Here is a 24508-nt window from a genome sequence, read left to right on the forward strand (position 1 = left end):
ATCATCAGGGCACACTGATCATCAGTGCCCTGATGATCAATGTACATGTCCCCTCTAAAGAATGCAGATTACCGGCTCTCCTCTCGAGCTGTTAGCGTGATGGCTCGTCAGGGAGAAATGCAGATAACCAGCATTTCCCTATTTACATGCGATCATCTGTGATTGGACACAGCTGATCACATGACTGAGCCGACATCTTTGGCTCTTTCCGTTGATCAGTGATTCGCTGTGTCCGAGGGACACAGAGCACCCCAAAGCCGCGCATGCACGATTAGAGTGGGAAGGACATCATATGACGTCCTCCCAGAACGCGAGAACCGCCTTGCGCCTGTCATTACCGTATATGGCGAGCGGGAGGCAGTTAATTTGCCCGTAGTTTTGTACTATTTGTGTAAAAAATGTTTTAAAAAAAATGATTCATGCTCTTGTCTAAATTTTCAGCATGGCCAAGAATTCTGCTAAGCTGAAAGAAGAGGACTTTCCTAGTCTGACAGCGGTGGTATCCTCAGTCCCGTCATCTGTTCCACCATATACAGAAAGAATGTCATATACCGCATCCACCAAGTCCTCCAATGCCTTCCATGAGGAGGACTTCCCAGCTTTGGTGTCCGTAGGCAAGCCTGGAAAACCACTTTCCTCTGTCGGTTCTGCATGGGCTGCTCCCTCTTCAAAAAGCACAACAAAAACCACAGCTCCTGCTCTGGCACCTTCAGCCAAGGCCACAAAAAAAGTTACTGCATCAAGCATTGGGAAAGGGGGATTGGCCAAAGCAAAAAAAGGTTTGTCCTTCTCAGAGGATGAGGATGATGGCACTGGTATGACCGCACAAGAGTTCCGTAATGCTCCGACCATGATGGATATCTCTAAACTGCTGACCGCTAATCCACAAACCAGCTTTAAGCTCAACAAAAAGAAGCGGGTTGGCGTGGAGAAGCAAAATCCTCCCGCTAGTTCTCAGCTTCCAGAAGACAGGTCCACCTTCTCCTCCCTCAAGGAAAATGCCACAGAGACCGAGCGTACGCCAACCCCACCTGCCACTTCCATCCTCAGTGACAAGTCAAACACTGTTGTAAATGGACTTAGCGAGCGGAAACCTCCAGAAAAAGGAGGCGGGGAAAGGGAACCTCCTGGTTTTAGTAAAACGGCAAACTCTGTACCAAAATACCCTCTGCCAGAGGAGGACTTTCCAGCACTGGTGAATAACAATGTCCGGACAAAGCCACCACCAGGTAAGAGAATTCAGGGAAAACTGGACTGCATGAATAACCTCTAGCATTAAAATATCTGCGTTGCCCAGCGAGCTGCGCCTGTTCATTGTAAAAAGTGAAGTGTCTCAGAGATAGATAAGCATTCAAACTGATGCCCCTTTCTTTCCGCTTTGTATGCTTCCAGCTCTGCATATTTATTAAGCACACTGATGTGTTTTCTAGGTGTGCGTTATGCTCTACTGACTTTGGGATTTCGAAGTCGGGAGAGTGCAATCAAATTAAAGGACAGTTGTAAATGGGAAAAAAACAGGAGAGCCTGGTCATGTGACCTTTCAGTCACATGACCAGCTCTCCTGCATTCAGTCCTCTCTGCTGCTTTAAACAGAGAAAACTGCATGAAGTCAATAGGGCTCAATGAACAATCCATGAATTTATACTACAGCCTTCATTTCATGAATGGGTTACAAAATGCAGACTATGGTAGTGGGTAATACTGTGGTGTATAATTAGGATTGGATAGCAATATCGCTGTCCCTGTGCGTTTATTTAATTTGCTCTCCTGAATTTCTAGTCTTCTTGCAATACAAGCTTACCAAAGTAAATCAAAGTAAAAAGGAGGCTGCAAATTGTAAATATATGTAAAATGTCATGTTTATTTCACTAAAAAAGTAAACCTTTTATTGTACTGAACAAAATTACCCACTTGCCATTTATAGACTGTTTATGTATATATATGTGTGTGTGTGTGTATGTGTGTGTGTGTGTGTGTGTGTGTGTATATATATATATATGTGTGTGTGTGTGTGTATATGTATATATGTATATGTGTGTATATGTATGTGTGTGTGTATATGTATGTATATATATATATATATATATATATATATATATATATATATATATAGCTCCTTTCAGTAAAGAGCTATAGGGACGCCCAATCACTTAAAGTGTTTCTAAACCCACAACAGTACAATCAGTCTGTAGATGCAGTAAAGCGTGCTTGTTATACTCACTGTGGAACCTAAGGGGTTAATCCCCTGCATTGTGTAAAAATGCTGTCTTTGGAGGGTGCGTATGATCAGCACAGGTAGCACAGCACAGTCAAAACTGTCCAGACAGAGGTCAAGGGTTCTGCATCCTCCTAGAGCAGAAAGAAAACTGTCTAAAAACTTTAACCATTGCTCTGCTGAACACTGATAGAAGTCACAAGACTGCTATATACTGCTGATGGGAAAAGGTATTTAGCAGTTTTCTAAAATAATTGCAGTTCTATGTAGTTTGTACTGTGGGAGACCAGATATAGTGAATGCAGGGTCCGGGGAGAGCGAATATAGTGAATGCAGGGTCCGGGGAGACCAGATATAGTGAATGCAGGGTCCGGGGAGACCGGATATAGTGAATGCAGGGTCCGGGGAGACCAGTTATAGTGAATGCAGGGTCCGGAGAGACCAGATATAGTGAATGCAGGGTCCGGGGAGAGCGGATATAGTGAATGCAGGGTCCGGGGAGACCGGATATAGTGAGTGCAGGGTCCGGGGAGACCGGATATAGTGAGTGCAGGGTCCGGGGAGACCGGATATAGTGAGTGCAGGGTCCGGGGAGACCGGATATAGTGAGTGCAGGGTCCGGGGAGACCGGATATAGTGAGTGCAGGGTCCGGGGAGACCGGATATAGTGAGTGCAGGGTCCGGGGAGACCGGATATAGTGAGTGCAGGGTCTGGGGAGACCGGATATAATGAGTGCAGGGTCTGGGGAGACCGGATATAGTGAGTGCAGGGTCCGGGGAGACCGGATATAGTGAGTGCAGGGTCTGGGGAGACCGGATATAATGAGTGCAGGGTCTGGGGAGACTGGATATAGTGAGTGCAGGGTCTGGGGAGACCGGATATAGTGAGTGCAGGGTCTGGGGAGACCGGATCTAGTGAGTGCAGGGTCCGGGGAGACCGGATATAATGAGTGCAGGGTCTGGGGAGACCGGATATAGTGAGTGCAGGGTCTGGGGAGACCGGATCTAGTGAGTGCAGGGTCTGGGGAGACCGGATCTAGTGAGTGCAGGGTCCGGGGAGACCGGATCTAGTGAGGGCAGGGTCCGGGGAGACCGGATCTAGTGAGGGCAGGGTCCGGGGAGACCGGATATAGTGAGTGCAGGGTCTGGGGAGACCGGATATAGTGAGTGCAGGGTCTGGGGAGACCGGATATAGTGAGTGCAGGGTCTGGGGAGACCGGATCTAGTGAGTGCAGGGTCCGGGGAGACCGGATCTAGTGAGTGCAGGGTCCGGGGAGACCGGATCTAGTGAGTGCAGGGTCCGGGGAGACCGGATCTAGTGAGTGCAGGGTCCGGGGAGACCGGATCTAGTGAGTGCAGGGTCCGGGGAGACCGGATCTAGTGAGTGCATGGTCCGGGGAGACCGGATCTAGTGAGTGCATGGTCCGGGGAGACCGGATCTAGTGAGTGCAGGGTCCGGGGAGACCGGATCTAGTGAGTGCAGGGTCCGGGGAGACCGGATCTAGTGAGTGCAGGGTCTGGGGAGACCGGATATAATGAGTGCAGGGTCTGGGGAGACCGGATATAGTGAGTGCAGGGTCTGGGGAGACCGGATATAGTGAGTGCAGGGTCTGGGGAGACCGGATATAGTGAGTGCAGGGTCTGGGGAGACCGGATCTAGTGAGTGCAGGGTCCGGGGAGACCGGATCTAGTGAGTGCAGGGTCCGGGGAGACCGGATCTAGTGAGTGCAGGGTCCGGGGAGACCGGATCTAGTGAGGGCAGGGTCCGGGGAGACCGGATCTAGTGAGTGCAGGGTCCGGGGAGACCGGATATAGTGAGTGCAGGGTCCGGGGAGACCGGATATAGTGAATGCAGGGTCCGGGGAGACCGGATATAGTGAATGCAGGGTCCGGGGAGACCGGATATAGTGAATGCAGGGTCTGGGGAGACCGGATATAGTGAGTGCAGGGTCTGGGGAGACCGGATATAATGAGTGCGGGGTCCTGGGTTTAGTAACACTTTAACTTGGTTGGGAACCAAAAGATTTAGTATTATGACTGTGTGCAGTAAAATCTTAGTGTATTTTGTTTACTGAAAATGTGTTTGATAAACAGTTGTGCAAATATCCTGAAACATTGAAAATACCAGCATTTTATACTATAAGGCCTCTACTTTCATAAAATGTTAGTGGGGTTTAGGGCTTGGTTCACACTTGTGCAGGTGGTTCCTCCTGCTGCGGGTTGTCACCTGTTCCCACAGCTGCAATCACCTGCACAGAAAACCGCAGGAGATGCATGCGGGTGTCATTAATCCTAATGGCACCCGTTCGCACTGGAAATCACAGCATCCGCTTCCCACATTAGGAACTGCACTTGATTTAAAAATGATGCAGCGACCTTTTCCCTGATTCCAATGAATGAGCTGCTGTGTGCACGTAAAATGCAGCTCGCGGAGCCGCATTAGTGTGAACTGGGCCTAAAGGAGACGTTTGTGGCATAAACAAAACAAACATCCATACTCGCCTCTATGCTGGAACATCAGTGTGATGCTGCGGCTGTTCCACGTTAACTCTTAAGTCCCAGAGCTGAGTGATCACATGACTGCTGATCGCTCAGTTCTTGGTCTGCTTGGAGTAGAGAACAGTGACTGTTATGCAGACCATACATGGGTCGAATTCTAAACAAATTTTCTTTAGAGAATCAGAAATTTTGTGAGTTTTGTAATCCGATGGCGCCACCATTGATTTCGAAATTCAACCAACCAACCCTTCAATTTCACCTCATGTTGCTACAGAAAAGAATATTAATGGCCAAGAATTTTCTTTTCTTTCCAAGTCACAGATCATTCCTTTTTCGTTTATATTTCTTGTACAATTCTCTCATCGATTTGAAATTTTTGTAAAAAAAAATTTTCAACATGCCCGATCACTCATATACGACGGTCGTATGAAAATCAACCGTTTATGTGACCCGATAATGGTGCGAAATTCTAACAAAAATTCTTAGAAAAGATTTTTGAAAGAAAATTCTTTAGGAATTCGACCCGTGTATGGCCGGCTTTAGTGACTGCGCTCCACTCTGCTCTTTCAGCTCTCATTGCAGATGGGGAAGGTGTAGCTGAGAGCTGGAGCCAGCTGTCCACCAGGCAGCTGGGTGGATCCCCCCGGTATGGTCGGGATCGAGCCAGCTGTCCACCTGGCAGCTGGGTGGATCCCCCTGGTATGGTCGGGATCGAGCCAGCTGTCCACCTGGCAGCTGGGTGGATCCCCCCGGTATGGTCGGGATCGAGCCAGCTGTCCACCAGGCAGCTGGGTGAATCCCCCCCAGTATGGTTGGGATCCTTCCAGAACCTGAAGTGGCTCTGCCTCATTAGCTGACTACAGGCAATAGCCCACTGTAATCTGACTCTGGGTCACAGGAGAGCCAAAGTGCACTTCTGTGACCCACAAGAAAAGTGTGGGCAAAAAAGCTTTGGCCATACTTCTCCTCTTTTAATCATTTTGTTTTGGTAAAAAAAATGCAGATTTTTATGTTTGTAAAAAAAATTACAAAGTTGCCCTACACTTGGTTACAGAAGTATTTTAAATATTTTTTTTTTTTCTGTAGGATTTTCTCCTGTAGTATCTGCGGCCCCTATGGTACCACCTCCAGGATTGTCCTCTGTGGGTAAACCCCCTCCAGGTTTTGCCAGTGTCTCTTCTGCGCCCATTCCTGCCGAAACACCTGTCAAACCAGTAAAAGAGTGAGTTGAACAGTGTGACAGCCTTCATGCTATATATCCGTTTTTTTAGGGCATTGCTGGAGCCTTTTTATATGGCAGTGTATCCATGGGGATGTGTAATGTGAGAGCCTCTTTAGAGGGGAACTCCTGACAAGATAAATACATCACTGCATTATTGGATGTATAAAAATCAGCGAGCGCTTATGATGGCAAAAAGCAGCTGTACACTAAAAGGAAACCACAAACCTTCAAAATAGATATATATAAAAAATTTGAGTGCGCACTTTAACCGTATGCTTGCCGCTCACTTGGATTTTGGGATAACACCATATCTGGACTAGCATAAGTCACCTTGGTCACACCATATATCTTGTCCTTACCGTTTTATATGTATTATTTTATTTGGGACTATATATGTTTACATTTCTGAGTCCGTTTGACACATTAGGTTTTATGGGTATTCTATTACCTCAGCGCTGCACAATTTTTTATATATTACTGTATTATTATTGAACAGGGAATTGGGATTATCACTTGGGCAGCACAGTGGCTAAATGGTTAGCACTTCCTCCTGGCAGTACTAGGGTCATTGGTTCGAATCCCGACCACGGCACCACCTGCCTGGAGTTTGCATGTTCTCCCTGTGCCTGCATGAGTTTCCTCCGGGAACTCCGATTTCCTCCCTCATTCCAAAGACATGCTAGTAGGTTAATTGGCTCCTGTCTAAATTGTCCCTAGTATGTGTATGTATGAATGTGAGTTAGGGACCTTAGATTGTACGCCCCTTGAGGGTTAGGGACTGATATGAATGTACAATATATATGTAAAGCGCTGCGTACATTGACAGCGCTATATAAGTACCTGAAATAAATAAACCAGGAAGCAGTGATGGTAAAGCAGACAGTGGCAGTATTTTGCTGGCTTGCAGAGGTGTACATATCACAAAAATGGCCAAAATGATATCCTTTTATAGTTTAAACAGGAAAAATACATGTAGTTCATATTTAGCTTTTTTCCTGGCGTTTCACTATATTGTTGGTTATGAAACTTTTGCCTTCTGTTTATCTCCTCTACTATAGGACCTTTGCCATCAGCACTGGTAAATTGTAAGAAATGATTAGGATCTTTTGCTGCTTTGTGGAACTATATGGTACATTGCAGTAAGGCGACCCATTCAAAACACACCACAAGGCAGGTTTTAATGGACCTAATTTGAAAGTGACTTCATACCTCATGTACACGAGCAGCTGCTGAAAATGAGTTTAGAAGCTTTTGGCATTTTTTTGTCAAATCTCCTAAACTCAACTCCGTAAAAGTCTGTGTCCATGTACACGCAGGCTTTTAGCAGTGTTTAAGAGCTGCCATGTTTAGGTGAGGTTAAACCTCCCTCTCCTGAACACAAATGATTTGCGTTCAGCATAGGAACATTTTGACTGCCAAAAACGCAAAATGCAGTTTTTAAAAATGAATATATATTTTTTGAAAAAAATAACACTGATTTAAAAAAAAAAATAAAAAACAATATATACCCAAATCTTTTTGTAAAATATGAAAGAGGATGTTACGGCGAGTAAATAGATACCCAACTTGTCACACTTTAAAATTGCGCACGCTCGTAGAATGGCGTGAAACTGCGGTACTTGAAAATTTCCATGGGTGATGCTTTAAAAATTTCTACAGGTTAGCAGTGTAAAGTTACAGGGGAGGTCTAGTGCGAGAATTATTGCTCTTGCTCTGATGTTCGTGGTGATACCTCACGTGTGTGGGCGTGGCCTACGTGTGCGTTCACCACTACGTGTGAGCACGGGGGGACAGGGGCACTTTAAACTCTTTTTTTTTTTTTTTTTTTTTATGTTTTTGTTTTTTTTGCACTGTCCCTTTAAAAAATGTTTTATTCTTTTCACAAGAAATGCATGCATCCCTTGTGCTAGAAATAATTAGTGACAGGTCCTCTTTATGGAGATATGGGGTCAATAAGACTCCACATCTCTCCTCTACAATGTAAAGCATTGGATCAAAAAGAAAGCATTGATCTAGTGCTTTTATTAAAAAAAATTAAAAAAAATGGCCGGAATGGGAAATTACATCGCTCTAGTCCTCCAATGGCATAGAGATGAGTGGCGGCCATCTTTCCTTCACTCATCTCTAGGCCCAGCGCCGGGATCAATGGTTTCTCAGGTAAGACTGAGAACTACCGAGGGGCAGGGTTTTTTCGGTACCTGTTTCGGTGCTTTTTTCCATTTCAGGCAATGGCCAAAAGGGTTGTTTTCGGCCGAAATGTTTTGGCGCATCCCTAGTATTGTAGAATGGTCAGAAGGGGCAGTGTACATGCTTAGATTTGTGTAGCGTTCCTCTGTGTAAGGGCCCTAATGTGGTGGTACACTGCAGTACTGCAAATATACTGTACTAATTCTGCATGTTGTTTATTCTTTACAGAATTAATGTGTCTGTTACATTTAGGAAATTGATGGCTTGTATTGCATACAATAATATTTTTTTTTCTATTTTCAAGGGTATCGTTCTGCCCCGATACTTACTTGGTACCTGAACATTTCCAGCAGAGGAACATTGACCTGATTAGTTCCATCAAGGATTATCTTCACAGCGACGAGTCCAGATTTAATGAATTTAAATCCCACTCTGGCAAATTTCGACAGGTAGGAAATATGGCACTGCCAGTTTTTGCATATATCAGTGCATGTCACACAGGGCTATAAGGAGTTTCTTCCCATTTCTACTTTGGCTTATACTTTTTTATTTTTCAGTGCTGTAAATGTAAGTTATTGACTTGTAAGTCCATCCCCAAAAAATGTTTTTAATAGTTTTGGATAGAGTGGGGTAGGTTTGAATCCTTCCATGTTTTCTCTGGTCATCTTCCAGGACAGCTTCACAATGAGAGATAGGCTCCTCCCAGGAAACACCCAATCCACTTTTTTCCCTATAAGTAGCCTCTCTCCGTAGGGGCCCCCATTATTAGTGTTTTCTCTGGCCAGAAACCAGCCCGGACGCTACTCACGTTTTTTTTTTTTACTGGCTGTTTGGCGGGGTATAGAGGCCTCCTGGCTGGGGCCCCCCTTCCTCCTCTTCTCAGAAGGGGCCTTGTGGGGTGGCCTTCAGCCAGGGTTTCCCTAAAAATGGTCCCCCTTTTTTGGGGGGATGGGGGAGACAGACCCTTCTGACGGTCCTGCGGGGCTCTTCATGGGGGTGGAGCCCGCTCCGCCGATATGATTGGAAGGGCTGCTACCCACTGCATGCCAACATCTCCATAGGGGAACGAGGAGGTGCGGGTCGGTGACTTCACGCCAGCATCATTTCCGGGCGCTGGGACCCGCGAGGTCACTTTTGGCACTCAAGGAACAGGAAGCGGACCGCCGCCATCTTGGATATGGGTGGCGGGCTGCAAATTTGCCCCATGCCACGGAAACTCTGTCCACTAGCAGCCGTGAGGGGAGGTTGGCGTACCTAGACCCAAGGGAGGGGGTGGAGCCCCACCACCCTTCAAAGACAGCCGCACTGATAGCGGGATGTGGCCAGAATGGAGGCAGATCTGTCCAAGCTGGGGGAGGCCAGCAGCAAGGTAGGAGCCTGTTGGCTGCTAGGCAAACCCCCCCTGCCTCTCATGTTCTTCCTGGCTTGGGGTCTTGGGGTTGGGGGGGGGGTCCGAGGGGGTACGTCAGAGAGGAAGTAAAAGAAAAAATCTGCAACAAATCGCATATGGCAATAAAAATCTGACCTAGGTTCTATCTAGCATTTTTATTTCTGTGTAGCTGTTGGAGAGTTTTCCTCACTTCCTGTCTGGTCAAACGGTTGTCACTGTGACAGTGAATGGAAATATCTCTGATGGAGCCCCTGACAGGAGTTTCAATCCCCTCCATTCAAAGAAGAGTTTAAGAACAAGTGTGCTTTCCACAAAACCCTGGTAAAAGAGAAGTATGGGATTGAGCAGAGCAGAGAGCCATGACAGTTGAGTCACCAGCTCTCTGCTCTGCCCCTTCAGCATTCACTGGAGCGCCAGGCTAGGGAGTGGGGGGGGGGCTGACTCAGTCTCCCATTGGTGCAGCTGATAGGCTGAGCCAGCTGCCGCTCCAGTCTTCTGGGTGGATTCTGACCATAGGGTCAGGATCTTTCCAGAGCCTGTGACATCAGCCAACAACGGGCTGTAATCCACTTTCAGCTGAAATCGGGTTACAGGAGTGCAGATCGAACTGCACTCCTGTGATCCATAGAATAGCCAGAAAAGCTTTGGTTATACTTTTAGTCTACTCTAAGGAACTTCCTCTTTTTAACTTTTGTAATTACATTTCATTGAACATTTTTAGCTGTGTCCTCAGACTCCTCTTCCAGCGGAATAGCGAAGGTTTACTAACAGCCGGCTGCAGCCTCTGTCTAGTCTTGTCATTGACAGCCTGCAGTGGGAAGAGAGAGCTTGATCCCTGTAAAAAAAACACTTAACCATGGTGCCCCTGTAGCCACACAATACCAATCCCCTATTCCTTTCCAGCCAATCAATGCAGAGATCTGCACATTAACCCCTTCACGCCTAAGAGTAAAACAAATCTTAATGCATAAGCACAATTTTGCAACGTTGACATGTGTTAGCAAAACCGTACATATCATCACAACTACTTTGTACATCCAGGTGGATTATACTGCATTTTTTTCAGGACAAATTGGGCTTTCATTTGGTGGTAAATGGTAATGGATATCTCCTGATTTTTGTTTTTATTATGAAAGGAAAACTGGCCCAGAATATTAAAAAAGAAAAAAAAAAAATCTTTTTTTTTTAAATTTAACTGTGTTTCTTGTTACTACCATAACCTACCACCAAACAGCAACCCAAAATACATTTTGACGATCACAGCAATCCCATATCTGTGTATGTTATTTGTTGTTTGTACCCGTAGTACAGCCCAGAAACAATAGTGCGCTTTTTTTTTTTTTACCTAAAACACACTGACACTAATACCAATTAAAAAAAAAAATCCTGACCTTTGACCCAAACACTTACCCTGGCACTGAACTAGATCAAACCTTGATCTAGGTATTTTTTCTTTTATTTTTTAATATATATTTATTTGTTTTTTGTTTTTCTAGGGGTTGATTTCAGCCTCAGAATATTATAAAAACTGCAGAAAACTTCTTGGTGACAACTTCAGTCTAATCTTCAATGAGTTGCTGGTTCTGCTTCCTGATAATGCCAAGCAGCAGGAACTGCTGGCCGCTCACCAAGACCTCCGAGTGCAAGAAAAACAAACTTCCAACAAGACTAAGAAGAACAAGAAGTCTGCCTGGAATACAGACTTCAGGGTGCCCGACCTGGACTACTCTGTGTGCCCCACCTGCAGACAGGTGCTGGCTCCCCGGGACGTTGGCCATCACAAAACATTGCATCTAGAGGATAAAGACTTCCCATCACTCCAAGCCATCAGCAGGATCATCAGTTAAGCGTGGCAGGTTGTTTCCCGATTATTGGCATTTGCACTTGAAAGAGAATAAAATCAACAAAAATGTCAGAAATAGTAAGGAGAATGAGCATGTCAAGGCTGCGATTAGTTGCCTGGTTATCATGAAGTTAATTACAATGCTCTGAATGGCCAATGAAAAGGTTTCCGAGGAAGGAACAGAGTTCAGAAGAAGAGGCTGGATTGGTGCTGCTTCTCATGTCCCAGAACCCTCTGGGGCATCGTCTGGGGCCATGATGGTCCCAAGTGCACCATATACTCTTGCTGTGTTATATATCTCTCCCAAAAATGCTGTGGAGACCGCACAAGTATTGCTGTAATATGTTTGATCATAAATTATTTTGTGCAATTAAAAAAAAAAAAAAAAAAAAAGCCAAATGAATCCCTGTTGCTAAAATCATGAGCTCCATTTTCTGCTGATTCCTCACAAAGCTTTACAGATTGATGTGTGTTTGTAAAGTGCGTGTAAACTGCAACAATTAACTTCCTATAGGCACCGGTTTGGTTCTATAAATATACCATTGAAAGTATTCAATTTGATCTGTTCGATAGGTACAAAAAAAAGACCTGTTGATCCTGCCAGAAATTCAGCAAGCTGTTAACAGAAGAAACAGAATACAGAAAGTTATCATTTCGCATTATTACAAACTACAATGGGTATAGAAAAGAAAGATTCCCCTTTAAGATAATCACATTTTGTTGCTTTGCAGCCTGAAATGAAGACAGACAGTCTTTGCTTTATCCAGATGTATTTACTCAGTTCAACTTATAACATCCAAGTGAAAGATATGACCAACATGTCAGAAAAAGATAAAAAAATGTCAAAAACAGAATCACTGAGTTGGAAAAAGGATCACCCCCTGGTGTCAGTATTTCGTTGAACCACCTTTTGCTTTAATTCCAGCCTTTAGTGCGTTGGGATATGTCTCTGCTAACTTTGCACATCTAAACTTTGCAGTATTTTTACACTCTTCTTTGCAGAATTGCTCGAGTTCAGTTATATTTGTATTGTAAAGTGCTGAGCAAACTGTTGGTGCTATATCAGTCCTGTATAATAATAATAATTTGATGGTGACCGTTTGTGGACTGCAGTCTTCAAGTCATTCCACAGATTTTTCATGGGGTTTAAGTCTGGGCTCTAACTAGGCCATGCAAGGACATTCACCTTTTTCAATTCCATCCTCTGTGTGGTCATTGTTGCTGTGTGCTTTGGGTCATTGTCATGTAAACCTTCTTCCCATTGACAACTTTCTGGCAGAGAACAGCAGATTTTTCTCAAGAATTTGACATTATTTTGCCCCGTCCATTTTTCCTTCTATCCTGACAAGTGCTCCAGTCCCTTCAGCAGAGAACCCCCCATAACAGGATATTCCCCCCTCCATGGTGTACTGTAGGAATGGTGGTATTTGGATGGGGAGCTGGATTGGATTTCCGCCACACATATCATTTAGTGTTGAGGTCAAATCATTCAAAATTCCACGTGGCCTCAGAATTTTCAATGTGCATTTTGGCAAAGTTGGTGACTGTACGTGGCCTTTCTTGAGGAGCGGCTTTTTTCTTGCAACTCTCCCATACAAGCAGGGTGGATTTGATTTAAATCAAACTGATTTAAATCACGGTTTAAATCACTAGTCAGTAAGGCTTGATTTAAATCCTAGTTTTCTACATAAAGACTAATTCTTGCTGGTATAACTTTAATATACAAGTAGATGAAGATTTTTAGAATAACTTTTCATATTAGTTTTTTTATCCCCAGTTTAATAGGTTAATCATTCATATTTGGACAACTTTTCTGTTGTAATTAGGAAGGAGAAAAATAATCATTACCTTAATAATAACAATTTAAATAGATTTATTCATCTGAAACAATACATTCCAGCATCTGTGATTTGCTTAAACATCCATGTTTGTTAACTAATTTGGCTAAACAAAATCTATATATTTGAAGAAACTTAGACTGTCAGCCCCTTCCTCCTCACACTTAGTTTCACTTTCTTCTTGTGCAGATCTATTCCACTCCAAACAATCAGAAAAATATTGTTTCTATTCTATTCACTGAACTTCTTGAAACTTAGCAGTGAAGGGGTTGATTCTGTATTCATAGGTTTGTAGAAGTTAGGATGAAGGTCTTTTTCTTAACTCTGTTCATGTTATAACATTTTTGCTGTGAAGAAGAGGCATGTGATCTCCGCTGAGTCCAATTCAGTTTTGAGACCTGCAAAAGTAAACCGAACATCTGTGATAATATCTTGTAGGCAGAGAAACTGCCCAATAATCTTACAACAACCTCTGGAAGAGCATGACATTGTGAATGGATTCATGGAATTTATTTACCAAAAAAATTAAATATATACAGCCTTATTCTACATAATTAAAAAACTAATCTTTATTTCATGATGGAATAACCTTTGGATGGTAATATATTTTCCTCAAATAGCATTTTATTCAAAAAAATCTGATTTAAATAAAAAAAATCCGTTTTTTTTTTTGTTTTTTTTTCCACCCTGCATACAAATCACATTTGTGGAGAATTTGTGATATTTTTGTGACATGCACACAATGCAATTCCTGCAACTGCTTCAGAGTTGCTGTAGGCCTCTTGGTATCCTCTGTGACCATTTACCTCCTGGCTCTCTCATCCAGTTTGGGGCGATATCCTGATCCATGGAGGGTCAGTGTTGTACCAAATAACTTCCACTTCTTAACCCCTTTGCGCCGGCCGCACACCAATGTGCGGCCTCCCGGCATCTGGGCCTAGACGCCGAGCGGCCGCACATTTGCGTCCATGTAACTAAATACATATGTGCTGAGAGCGCGCGCCCTGCGCGCTCCCAGCACACATGTGTGGTACTCACGGAAAGGTCCCGGTCCGCTCTTTCGAACGGGACCTTTCCCGATCATGTGACGCGCCATCACGGCGGTCACGTGATTCCTAAGCCACGCCCCAACCGCCCCGCCTCCCGGCGTCTGAATCTCTTAAAGGGCCGGGAGGCATCGGCGGGAAGGGGTTAATAATGGTTGTCATTGTGCTTCTAGGCATTGATAAAGCATTTGAAATTTTTTTTGTATCCATGTCCTGATTTATGCCTGCCCACAACTTTATCCTGGAGATCTGTTGACAGTGCCTTGCCACCCATAGTTGACTGTTTGCTTCTGTTGCACTGCCAGGGACTGAAATGCTCCAGGAAAGATTTCTCTTTATGCTGAGCTAATATAAATGACCACATCTGATCACAACTGAGAGTGAAATGGCTTTGCGTGCCATTGAGAAGGTGATTAACTACACCTTATTGAGTTTACAAGTCATTTTTAGGAGGGGGTGATCCTTTTTCCAACTCTGTGATTCTGTTTTTGAATTTTTTTATATTTTTTTTCTGACATGTTGGCGTTATATCTTTCACTTGGATGTTATAAATTGCATTGAGTAAATACAACTGGATAAAAAAAAAACTGTCTTTGTCTTCATTTCAGGATGCAAAAGCAACATAATTATTATTTTTTTTTAAAGAGGAGTGATTCCTTTCCTTACCCACTGTAAGTACTACAGAACCTTGCCGATTTGTTATGGAAGGGAGGGGAGGTGTGTTCTTTAATTCTGATCCTGTTGTAACTGACAGCTCTTCTCCATATGTACAGTACAGTGAGTGAGCATTGTCGCCCTAGGACAGAAAGTGCGCTACAAACAGGATCTTCAATAGAGAAACAATGCAGCCACCACATTTAATGCAGGCCATACATGGTTCGAATTCTGAACAATTTTTCATCCGAAAATCGAAAACGTCATTCGTTCGGTAATCCGATGGTGCCATCATTGATTTCGAAAACCGTCCAACCAAGTCACAAAGTTTACCTCATATAACAGGCGAGACTTCTGTTCCTTCCAGGTCACAGCTCATACGCATATTCTTTTCGGAAAAACGATCATACGATTTGACCATCATTGAGTTGAAAATCGGTTGTTTTTCACGATTTTCCAACATGCTTGATCACCGAAAAGGGGAGGAACACAAAAATTAGCCGGTGCCATTGACCCACTAACAGAGCTAAAATCGCCCGATTATTCTTAGGCTGGCCATACATGGGTTGAAATTCGACCGATTTTCCATACGAAAATCACACCTAAGAACTGGCAAAATGCAATGCATAACATTTTTTTTGGGGGGGGGGGTTTGGGTTTAGATGCACTTTAGGAGTCCCTTCTCAGGGTTTTTATAAGCAAGTCAGATTTCATACAGAACTGTATCTGCCATAGTGCTTCCCTGGCCAGGGCTTTGCTTGACCATTTATCCTTGCCATATGTAGAGTGCTCTTATAAGTACATGGACATTTGATTTTACTTTTATTACTGGTAGTACAGGTCAGGGGCGGACTGACCATTTGGAAACTCGGGCACTGCCTGAGGGCCCGGGGTCAGTAGGGGGCCCCATGAGATGCCCCTGGTACCTTTTTTCATAGGCTTTTTTGAGTTTTCGCAAGGACACAGGGGCCACATGATCCCCTATTGCCCGGGGGCCCCATGAGTTGTCAGTCCGCCCTTGGTACAGATGTTCAGAAAAACTTTCCTTTTGCTGCTTCTGGCCTCTGGCTTCAGACAAAAACTTTCATTATGTTTTCGGTAGTGGAGAAGGTTATTGCTACCTGTGTTCCTATTGGAGAGATTCCCCTCGCTTCATATCAGGGCAAGAAGACAAAGGAAATCTCTCCAAGGGGTAAAAGCAAGAGCTGTCGGGGTTTGTATTGCCATTTAATCAAGCACTTCCTGTTATTGGGTGACAAGTCTCATTTCCAGTTGGGTTTTCAATGTTGTCACCCTGTCACATACACTACCACTGGAGGCTTCATTCCGTTGTGGTGACAACATGATACAGGCATTGACCACTGTTGGAAACCCTCCTTGAGAAATGCAATGCAGCCATCACTAGAGTGAATGTAGGCAGGAGAGAGCTGCAGGAGACCAGCAGCCCTGAGAAGTAACAAAGTAGAAAAAAAAAAGTCAAATCCAAGTATTTCATTTTCATTTTATGAATGTATTCATTTGTTTGGTACATAGGGGGGCCATTTATTAAAACTGGAGCACTCAGAATCTGGTGCAGCTGTGCATGGCAGCCAATCGGCTTGTTCAACTAAGCTTTGTCAATAAAACCTGAAAACTGATTGGTTTCTATGCAGAGCTGCACCAGATTTTGCACTCTCCAATTTTAGTAAAATACCACCAGAGTGTTTTATAGGGGCGGTCAAGTCATACCGGGATTTTTGAGTTTATATATCACTGAGGCTTCCAATTGTGAGATATCCTGGTAAGAAGTAGACCTACGTAATTGCTACAGTTACAGCAGTGATGGTGTCTCATGCCCCCAATGAATTCTCCATAATGTTATATAAATGTAATATTTGGGTAAACTATCTGTAAGAAACTGACATTTTTATGCCCCCAGCTTGTGCAAGTGAAGACTGTTTGTTCCATTGGGGTCACGGGGGGTGTAAACTTCAAGTTTCTTATGAATTGAGCCACACTGGAGTTGTTTCGTAATAGCAGAGTACCTGTACTGTGGAAGCTGTGTCCAAAATAAAAGAAAAAGAAAGCAAGGGCATTGTCTCAGGTATTCCGTGTTGTCTTCCTGCACCCGATCTTTTTTTTCTTACCGTTCCTTGTTCCTCACCATGTTTCTTTGTAGAGGCTGTAAAGGTGGCTTTGCTGCCTCCAGTGGCCTGAGTATTGGTTAGCAAATATTCAAGAGGCCATAGGAGATGGTGGAGAAAGCATAGATCCTCAGAAGAAATGGAAACCGATGTCCCATCCATTGATGTGTGCCTCATTGCTGGCTTCTCCTGACCTGCATATTCAGGCATCTTGATTGGCCCAGGATGATAGAACTCCCAAGCATGCACACAGGAGTTAATTCATCCTGAAAGGCAATGCGTGAATGTACATTCGAAACAAGTTTGTGAGCAGACAGGTAAGAAGCTTTTATTGCAGGTTTCTTTTTTTTTTTTTTTTTTCTTTTTCTTTTTTTTTTAAATATACATAAAGTTCCTCTTTAAGTCCTCTGCTTTCCTCCAGCAGGAACAGTAATCAGCACAGTAGTGGCATCCAGGGGCGTATTTACCACAAGGCAAACAAGGCATTTGCCTAGGGTGGCATATTTTAGGGGGGCAACATTGCCCCCCAGAAGAAAAGACATATGCTGCTTGGGGACCAGGTGAGATCCCTGAGAGGCTGTGGGCTGCTTGATGGTGTATGCAGAACCCAACAGTCGTTCCTAGGGATGGCCAGAGTCAGCGGGGGGGGGGGGTGTTGTTAATGGAAGGCTGTCTCGGGTGGGAGGGGGATGGGGCAGTGGTGTTGGTCACTGTCAGGCTCTCTCCACCAGAGATAGGTGGGGGCATCCAATTTTTGTGTTGCCTAGGGCAGCACAAAGCCTAAATACTCCACTGGTGGCATCAATAAGCATCACTCACCTCAAATCTATAGCGACCGGTATCCAGAGGCGGCTGTCCCCACAGGATGTCCAGTACTCAAGGAAAGTGAAATGCAGCAGACCGAGCAAAAAGTTAAAGCACAGTCTCACTCCAAATAGTCTTTTCCAATTTGCATGGAGTGTGTCCGTTATTAATTGCAATCTATACTTTTGTTTGGCACGCCTGATTTGCTAGATTGAAGTTAGTTTGGTGTAGCCTATTGGCAACAAAATGTCTTAATCGTACATCACAGGACACGGTACTTCATATTCATGACACCTTTGGGTGAATGGACACTGGCCAAAAAAGGCAGGAGTCCCCACCCAGGCCTACTGTCCCTGCTACATGAATTCGTGAGCTAAGTAGTGGCAGTCTTTCCCCTGGAGTTTCCTGAGGCTGTTTTTTTTTTTTTTTTTTTAAAGATGGTATGGTGCACTGCAGTAGTAGCACGTGAGGGATGTCATCAGGAGAGAGGATAGGGGTCACCAATGGGAAGGCTCTCAACAGAGCTCCCATCCTTGCACTGTTTGCAGCTTCAGGTAGCAAGATCTCATCCTTGGCTCCTCCCCACACAACACGCTGAAATTGGATTCCATTACAAATAGCTATGATCTGCACCAGAAAACCAAATTAATACCAAGGGGTTCACATACTCCTTTCTTTTTTTTTTTTTTTCCACTGTACTTACCTGCTCTGTGCAACTATATTGCCCATAGTGATCCCTTACCTTGCCTTGCCTTCTAGAGTGGCGCTGCAGCTGGGAACAGCTCTGGATTTTGAAAGGACTCACTTATAGGTGTTTATGGGTGGGTAGGGGGAGCAAATGTTGGATTTTTTTTCCCCTAATGCAAATAATGCATTAAGGTAAAAAAAACCTTTTGAGTTTAGAACCACTTTAAAGTTTGTAGAATTGTGTGCTCCGTTCCAGAGACTTGGACCCAGGGGATGCTTTGGAAGATTCCATATGGGAGCTTTCTCAGGTGGGTACCATATCAATCCACATGAGAAGGATTCTATGGCTCAAGTGCTGGTTGGTGGATATTCTCTGCAATAAGCAAATTGAAAGCCTGCCTTTGGGGGTGAACCCTTGTTTGGACCATCCTTGGATGCCTTCATCCATAAGGTACCTGTGAGCTAAAGCATATTCTTTCTCCTAAAAAAGGAGCAAAGGAGACAGGTCAAACTGGTGACACCTCTGGAATCCAAAAAAAGTTCCTTTTTTAACCAACAAGCCTCAGAATCTAAGCAGAAGTCTACTACTTTCCAGTTCTGCAACATCTGGACACCGAAGTCCTCCAGATCTGGAGGCAAATCTTCCCCACAGTGCAGGGACGCTCCCTTGAACAGGTGAGGGGACATCATAAACCTTCAGAACTTGGCCTTGGTTCCAAAACAATAGCTAGAGTACTTGGCTTAGTACTCGACACAGCTCAGGCAAAGATACAGCTCCCACAGGAGAAATGCCTTTTTCTTTGATCCCAGGTAGAGTCACTGAGCTCAATGAAAAGTCCTTTTAACTGAACCTACATGATGGTGCTGAGAAAGATGGTAGCCACCTTCAATGAAGTCCCCTATGCCCAGTTCTACTTTGACGTTCTTCAGCTCAATATTCTGTCAGTATGAGACAAACAGCAGGAATCCTTGGATCTGCCAATGAATATGACTCCTGAACCAGATCAGCTCTGGAATCATGGATATCCATGCAGATGCTGGAAACAGGGAAATCCTTCTAGTCAATTGGAAGGTCTTGATGATGGCTGCCAGTCCATCATCCTGGGGGCATGTTCTGGGGAGCCTCCAGGTTCAGGGAACGTGGTCATCAGAGGAGTAGAAGTTGCATCCTGGAACTTTGGGTGATTCAGCTGGCTCACCAATACTGGTCTATCTGCCTTTAGTCTCCCCATAAGGGTGCAGTCAGACAATGGCATGGCTGTAGCATACATCAACCATCAAGGAGGGACAAGAAGTTATGCTGCTCAGGAAGACCTGAAGACCAAGCAGAACTGATCTGGACTTGGGGAGAACTTAGTGTTCCGTTTCTCTCCACTGTTTACAATCCCAGCCTGGAAAATTGGAAAACTGAATTTCTCAGCTGTCAGCAGCTGAATCCGAGAGAATGGGCCCTTCATCCAGGGTTCATCCTGCTTTATGGTTGCTGTTTTTAACTGCATTTTTGTTGAAGCCCAGGTCCTATAGGACAGGGGTGTCTAAAACTCTGTTATCTCTACCCTTCTTGAAGCAGAACTTCATGTCACTTTTTTTCCCCTGCAGTGGGGCTGTACCCGCACTCCATGGGTTAACTCCTCGTTTTGTCCAGTGGGCCCCCGAAAGGCTATACTTAGCCCGTCCTTCGAAACTCCCAAAAACAGTGCTCCCCATGTTCAGCATTGAACTGTTCCTGCTGCCCTCATGCCCGGAGGTGGTCTATGGGTGTGGTGACGTCAAGAAGAGTCCATTCACAAGACAGTCAGGAGGATTGGTGGATTAGGTAAGTATATCTTTGCTCTTATCACCCTTAGACACATGGGCACAAGTTAGCCCATGCAGTGTGGGCACAGTCCCACTGCATGGTACAAAATTATTTTTGCACAGAATTCTGCTTTAAGGCAAGCAACTCAACCTTCAGGAAGGTGTACTGCCATTTGTGATAAGCCTTTTCACCTGGTTTGCTATCATCAAGGAACAGTCTTCACCCTTGGTGATTCTGTTTCAGAGACCCATCATGTCTCAGTCCTTGGTAAAAGCCTTTCTGCAGGGTGTTACATGGATTGTTCTGCTTGTGCAGCCCCCATCGTCTCTAGAAAACTTCTACTTTTGAACCTCTCTGGGAGATTCCCTTGTCGCTCCTTACATGCAAGGTCGTCTTTTGGTTACCTCAGCTTGCGAGGTCTCAGAATTGGTTGTGATTTCCTGAAAGGAACCTTTACTGGTTCTTCACCAGAATAAGGTGCTGTTGAAGCCTCGGTCCTTGATCCCTACCTATGGTGGTTTCTTCATTCCACCTGAACAGGACATTGCGTTGCCATCTTTCTCTATGTCCTAATCTTAGGAAAAGGTGCTACACAGTTTGGATGTTCTTCAGGTTGTCGGAAAAAAGCTGTAGACTTCAAATTTGAACAATCTGATTTCCTGTTTGTTCTGTGAGGGTCCTTGCAAGGTTCAGCCTGCTTCTTGACTATTTCTAGGTGACTTAATCAGCTCATTTACCAGACTTGGCATCAAGGGCAAGGTGCCTCCTTTCCCGGTCAAAGCCCTTTCCACCGAAGGTGTCTTCTTGGGTGGTTCAGTATCAAGTCTCTATTGTTCATGTTTGTAAGATTGCTGCCTGATCTACTCTTCACACATTTACTAAGTTCTTCCAGGTAGAGGTCCACACCTCTGCGGATGCCGATTTTGGGCAAAGGTTCTTGCTGGTGCCTTTGTAGTGGGATTTCCTCCTATTCTGTTTTTTGGTTTTGGTCATGTTGGTTGCCCCTTATGTTCAGTTCTTTGGGACACACAAAGTAGTCATGAATATATGAAATTCTCTGTGTCATGTGATGTATGATTAAGAAATTAGGATTTTTGGTTTACCTGTAAAATCATTTTCTGTGGAATACACACCAGGACTCAGAGATGCCTTCCCTCTTATCTGTTCCTCATTGCTTGCTACAAAATTGAGGCTTAGCTGAGCTGGGAGGGATTATGCCTGGGTGGCGATTCCTGCCTAAGTCTGGGCATACATTATACAATTTTCTTTAGATTTACCAAAAACCATATAATAGGAGGTCAAACCTAAACAACACTTTCAATTGTATCTAATTAGGCAGCCCCTTGCACTACATAGTTGAAGGTAAATCTAAAGGGAATTGGGCAAAAATTGAACAGAAAATTTTGCATAATGTATGGCCAGCCTAACTTTGGTCAATGTCCTATAACTTGAAATTGGCAGCATAAACCAAGTACTCCTGATTTTGAAGTCCTATATGTCCTTTGAAAATTAAGATTTTTGGTTTACCAATTAAATGCTATTCTCGGCATATATCAGACATTTTATACACGAGGGGTGTAAATTTTAAATATTCGCTAGTGTTTTCATTATGAGAGTTCCCTAAATGGTACAATCTGTATACCAACAGCGTTTCAAGTTTTTCAAGACAATCGCATTGTTAGAATAAAATCAGGTCTTAGGCTCCCGTCACATCAATGCGTTTTCTTAGTGCTTTTTGCAGAAATGCAGTACAGTCTATTTAACATGGTTTCCTATGGAACATGTTCACAGCCAGCGGCGGACTGACAACTCATGGGGCCCCCGGGCAATAGGGGATCATGGGACCCCTGTGCCCTTGCCCAAACTCAAAAAAAGCCTATGAAAAAGGTACAAGGGGCATCTCATGGGGCCCCCTACTGACCCCGGGCCCTCGGGCAGTGCCCGAGTTTCCAAATGGTCAGTCCGCCCCTGTTCACAGCTATGCTTTTTTGAGCTGCTGCGTTTTTTTTTTAAAGGGGTCAGGGACTTTTTTTTTTTTTTTAAAAGCAAAAAGCAGAGTTCAATAGAGAAGCTGCTGAACTGCACGGTAGTACATTTTTGCTGCGTTTTGCATTTTTATTCTGCCCAGCCACAAAAAAAAATTCCACTTGAACAAAAAAAAAAAGCTGAGCAAAATGCGTCAAACGTGTGTAGAAAAACGCAAAATGAACTGCAAAACGGACAAAAAAGTAATCTGTGAACGGGGCCTTAGGGACTGGAATTGGTTTTGGATGCAGTAATCATAACTGGTCCCCAGGTGGAGCTGCTGTTTTCTCAGTCTGGCACAGCAGGACTCCGTTGCTGCTTGGAGTTCAGTATCGGCATTGGTTTGCAGGAAAGCTAGAAGCACGTAAAGCAGTATTAATCCCAAAAGCAAACATTTATTATTCTGCAGCTTACAAATTCTTAGATGCAATGGCTGCATGATGTTTATTTTTTTTCTTTTTAAGTGACGTCAACTCGGGTCGGAGTCCTAGCGACTGGATGAATGAGAAGTCGGTTTTGTGCCGATCTGGTGAGATCTTCCAGTGTCATCCCCACAGCTATAGTCAATGTGTCCAACCACCTAGTAGCTGGTCTCCCTCTTTGCCTGGTGCCTTCGATCTTCCCAAACATTATTTCCCCAGTGATCTCTCTTCTAGCAGTGTGACCAAAAAAGGACCATCGTAACTTCATCATTTGGCCTCCTAGTGACATAGCAGGTTTGTTTTCGTTCTCTTTCCTATTTTAGCCTTTCTTTTATTTTCACCTGGTGATCCTGCCAGTAATTTTGTTGGTTTTCAACAGAACAAGCTGTCCTACAAATGCTGCAGTTAGAGGGTTGAGACAATCCATTAACCACTTCGGGGGGGTGCTTACAATGATCAGCTTTTATTTATTCATGTGAAACCTTTATCCCAAAAGAAAAAAAATTGTTGCTGTAACTGCAGTGTGAGCTGGAGTTTGGCTTCAATGTTGAGTACCTACATCTACTAGTACATCTAACACTCCCCCCAGATTAATAATGCTGCTGTGCCAAGGTGTTCCTTCATCCAGAGTGGAGGCACTCGAGTACAGGAGGTGTGTTGCTGTCCAGATCACCGGATGAAAACAGAGGGGAAAAAAAAGCTTAAAAACATAAAACTAATGCAACCATCACATCTAATGACGGATAAGCTGCAATATAATACATTTTTGTACTAAAAGCATATAAATAAGCGAGCGCCTTCCAAATAGCAGCAGCTGTACACCAAAGGCACCATATAAGACCTTCCAATACACAGTAATATACAAAAATCCCCACGAGGGGTCCCGGCGGCAACTTTTACATCGGGTCAGTACTTCAACTTCCATTTATTCCATGCATTGTACCTAATTAGTATCTGTCTGTGTGTGGGAATAAAAACATCCTAAGACATATTGCACTATTGGCCTCCTCTGTTTTTTCTGAGCTCCTGGGAGAGCCAGGTACATTTGTAGAGTGGTGATCATCTAAGGAGAAGGCCGAGTGCAAGGCGTAGGATAAAGAAGGGGACCTGACCAGATCTGACCAGACCTCTGATGAGATATTGGAAGTCTCCATGTTATATAAAAGCGCACAAAGGTTGCGCATCTGGTGAGTGCGTAATCTGTATCTTCATTGTTTCACCGTGCACACAGTCTGTGTCGTTTGGAAATCCATAGATCGGTTGAGATCTTGTTCACATCTTCACGTTGGACTTACCTTTGGATATAACAATTCTTCCTCACGTCCCATTAGCCACAATATAGTGGCATATATTTGAATGCACAGTGTCACTTTATATCTTTGCATGAGTTTGTACATGTGCATACACGTTTCTTTATTTGTGTTTTAGCGCTGCACCTTTTTGTATATTACTATAATACATTTTTGGTTTGGGGTTTAATACTGCTTTTAGTCATTGGCCCTAATAGTAAACTTTGTACCGAAGATGATTAGCAATAACAAAACTAAGTCTGTGCAGGAACACACAGCTTTATCATTTCAGCAATGTGTGCCTGTGAGGATGCAAAGCTGCCAATGTGAGTTTGTTTGAAAAGTACAGACTCCATGCTTGTGGCGCTTGCTTCTTCTTAGGAAGTCACAGACTTTGGACAGGTATTTAGCCTGTGAAGTCTTAAATGTTTGAACTCCTGCCCTGAATGCACATTTGGGGTCACTA

The 24508-nt window shown here is 44.1% G+C and overlaps 1 protein-coding gene across 1 annotated transcript in view; it reads left to right on the top strand.

Moving 5' to 3' along the window:
- ZNF598 (zinc finger protein 598, E3 ubiquitin ligase) overlaps positions 1-16973 on the top strand; it is a 51155-nt gene extending 34182 nt beyond the window's left edge. The window contains exons 10-13 of the mRNA XM_089686822.1: positions 442-1229; positions 5801-5936; positions 8428-8572; positions 11010-16973. Of these exons, the coding sequence (XP_089542948.1) occupies positions 442-1229; positions 5801-5936; positions 8428-8572; positions 11010-11360 (1420 nt within the window). The 3' untranslated portion in view covers positions 11361-16973. The remainder of the gene's footprint in view (positions 1-441; positions 1230-5800; positions 5937-8427; positions 8573-11009) is intronic.
- Positions 16974-24508: the final 7535 nt, after the last annotated feature.

Source organism: Staurois parvus, unplaced genomic scaffold (assembly GCF_062004578.1).
Source record: "Staurois parvus isolate SC_StPar_1 unplaced genomic scaffold, SC_StPar_1.0 ptg000412l, whole genome shotgun sequence".
Lineage (NCBI taxonomy): Eukaryota > Metazoa > Chordata > Amphibia > Anura > Ranidae > Staurois > Staurois parvus.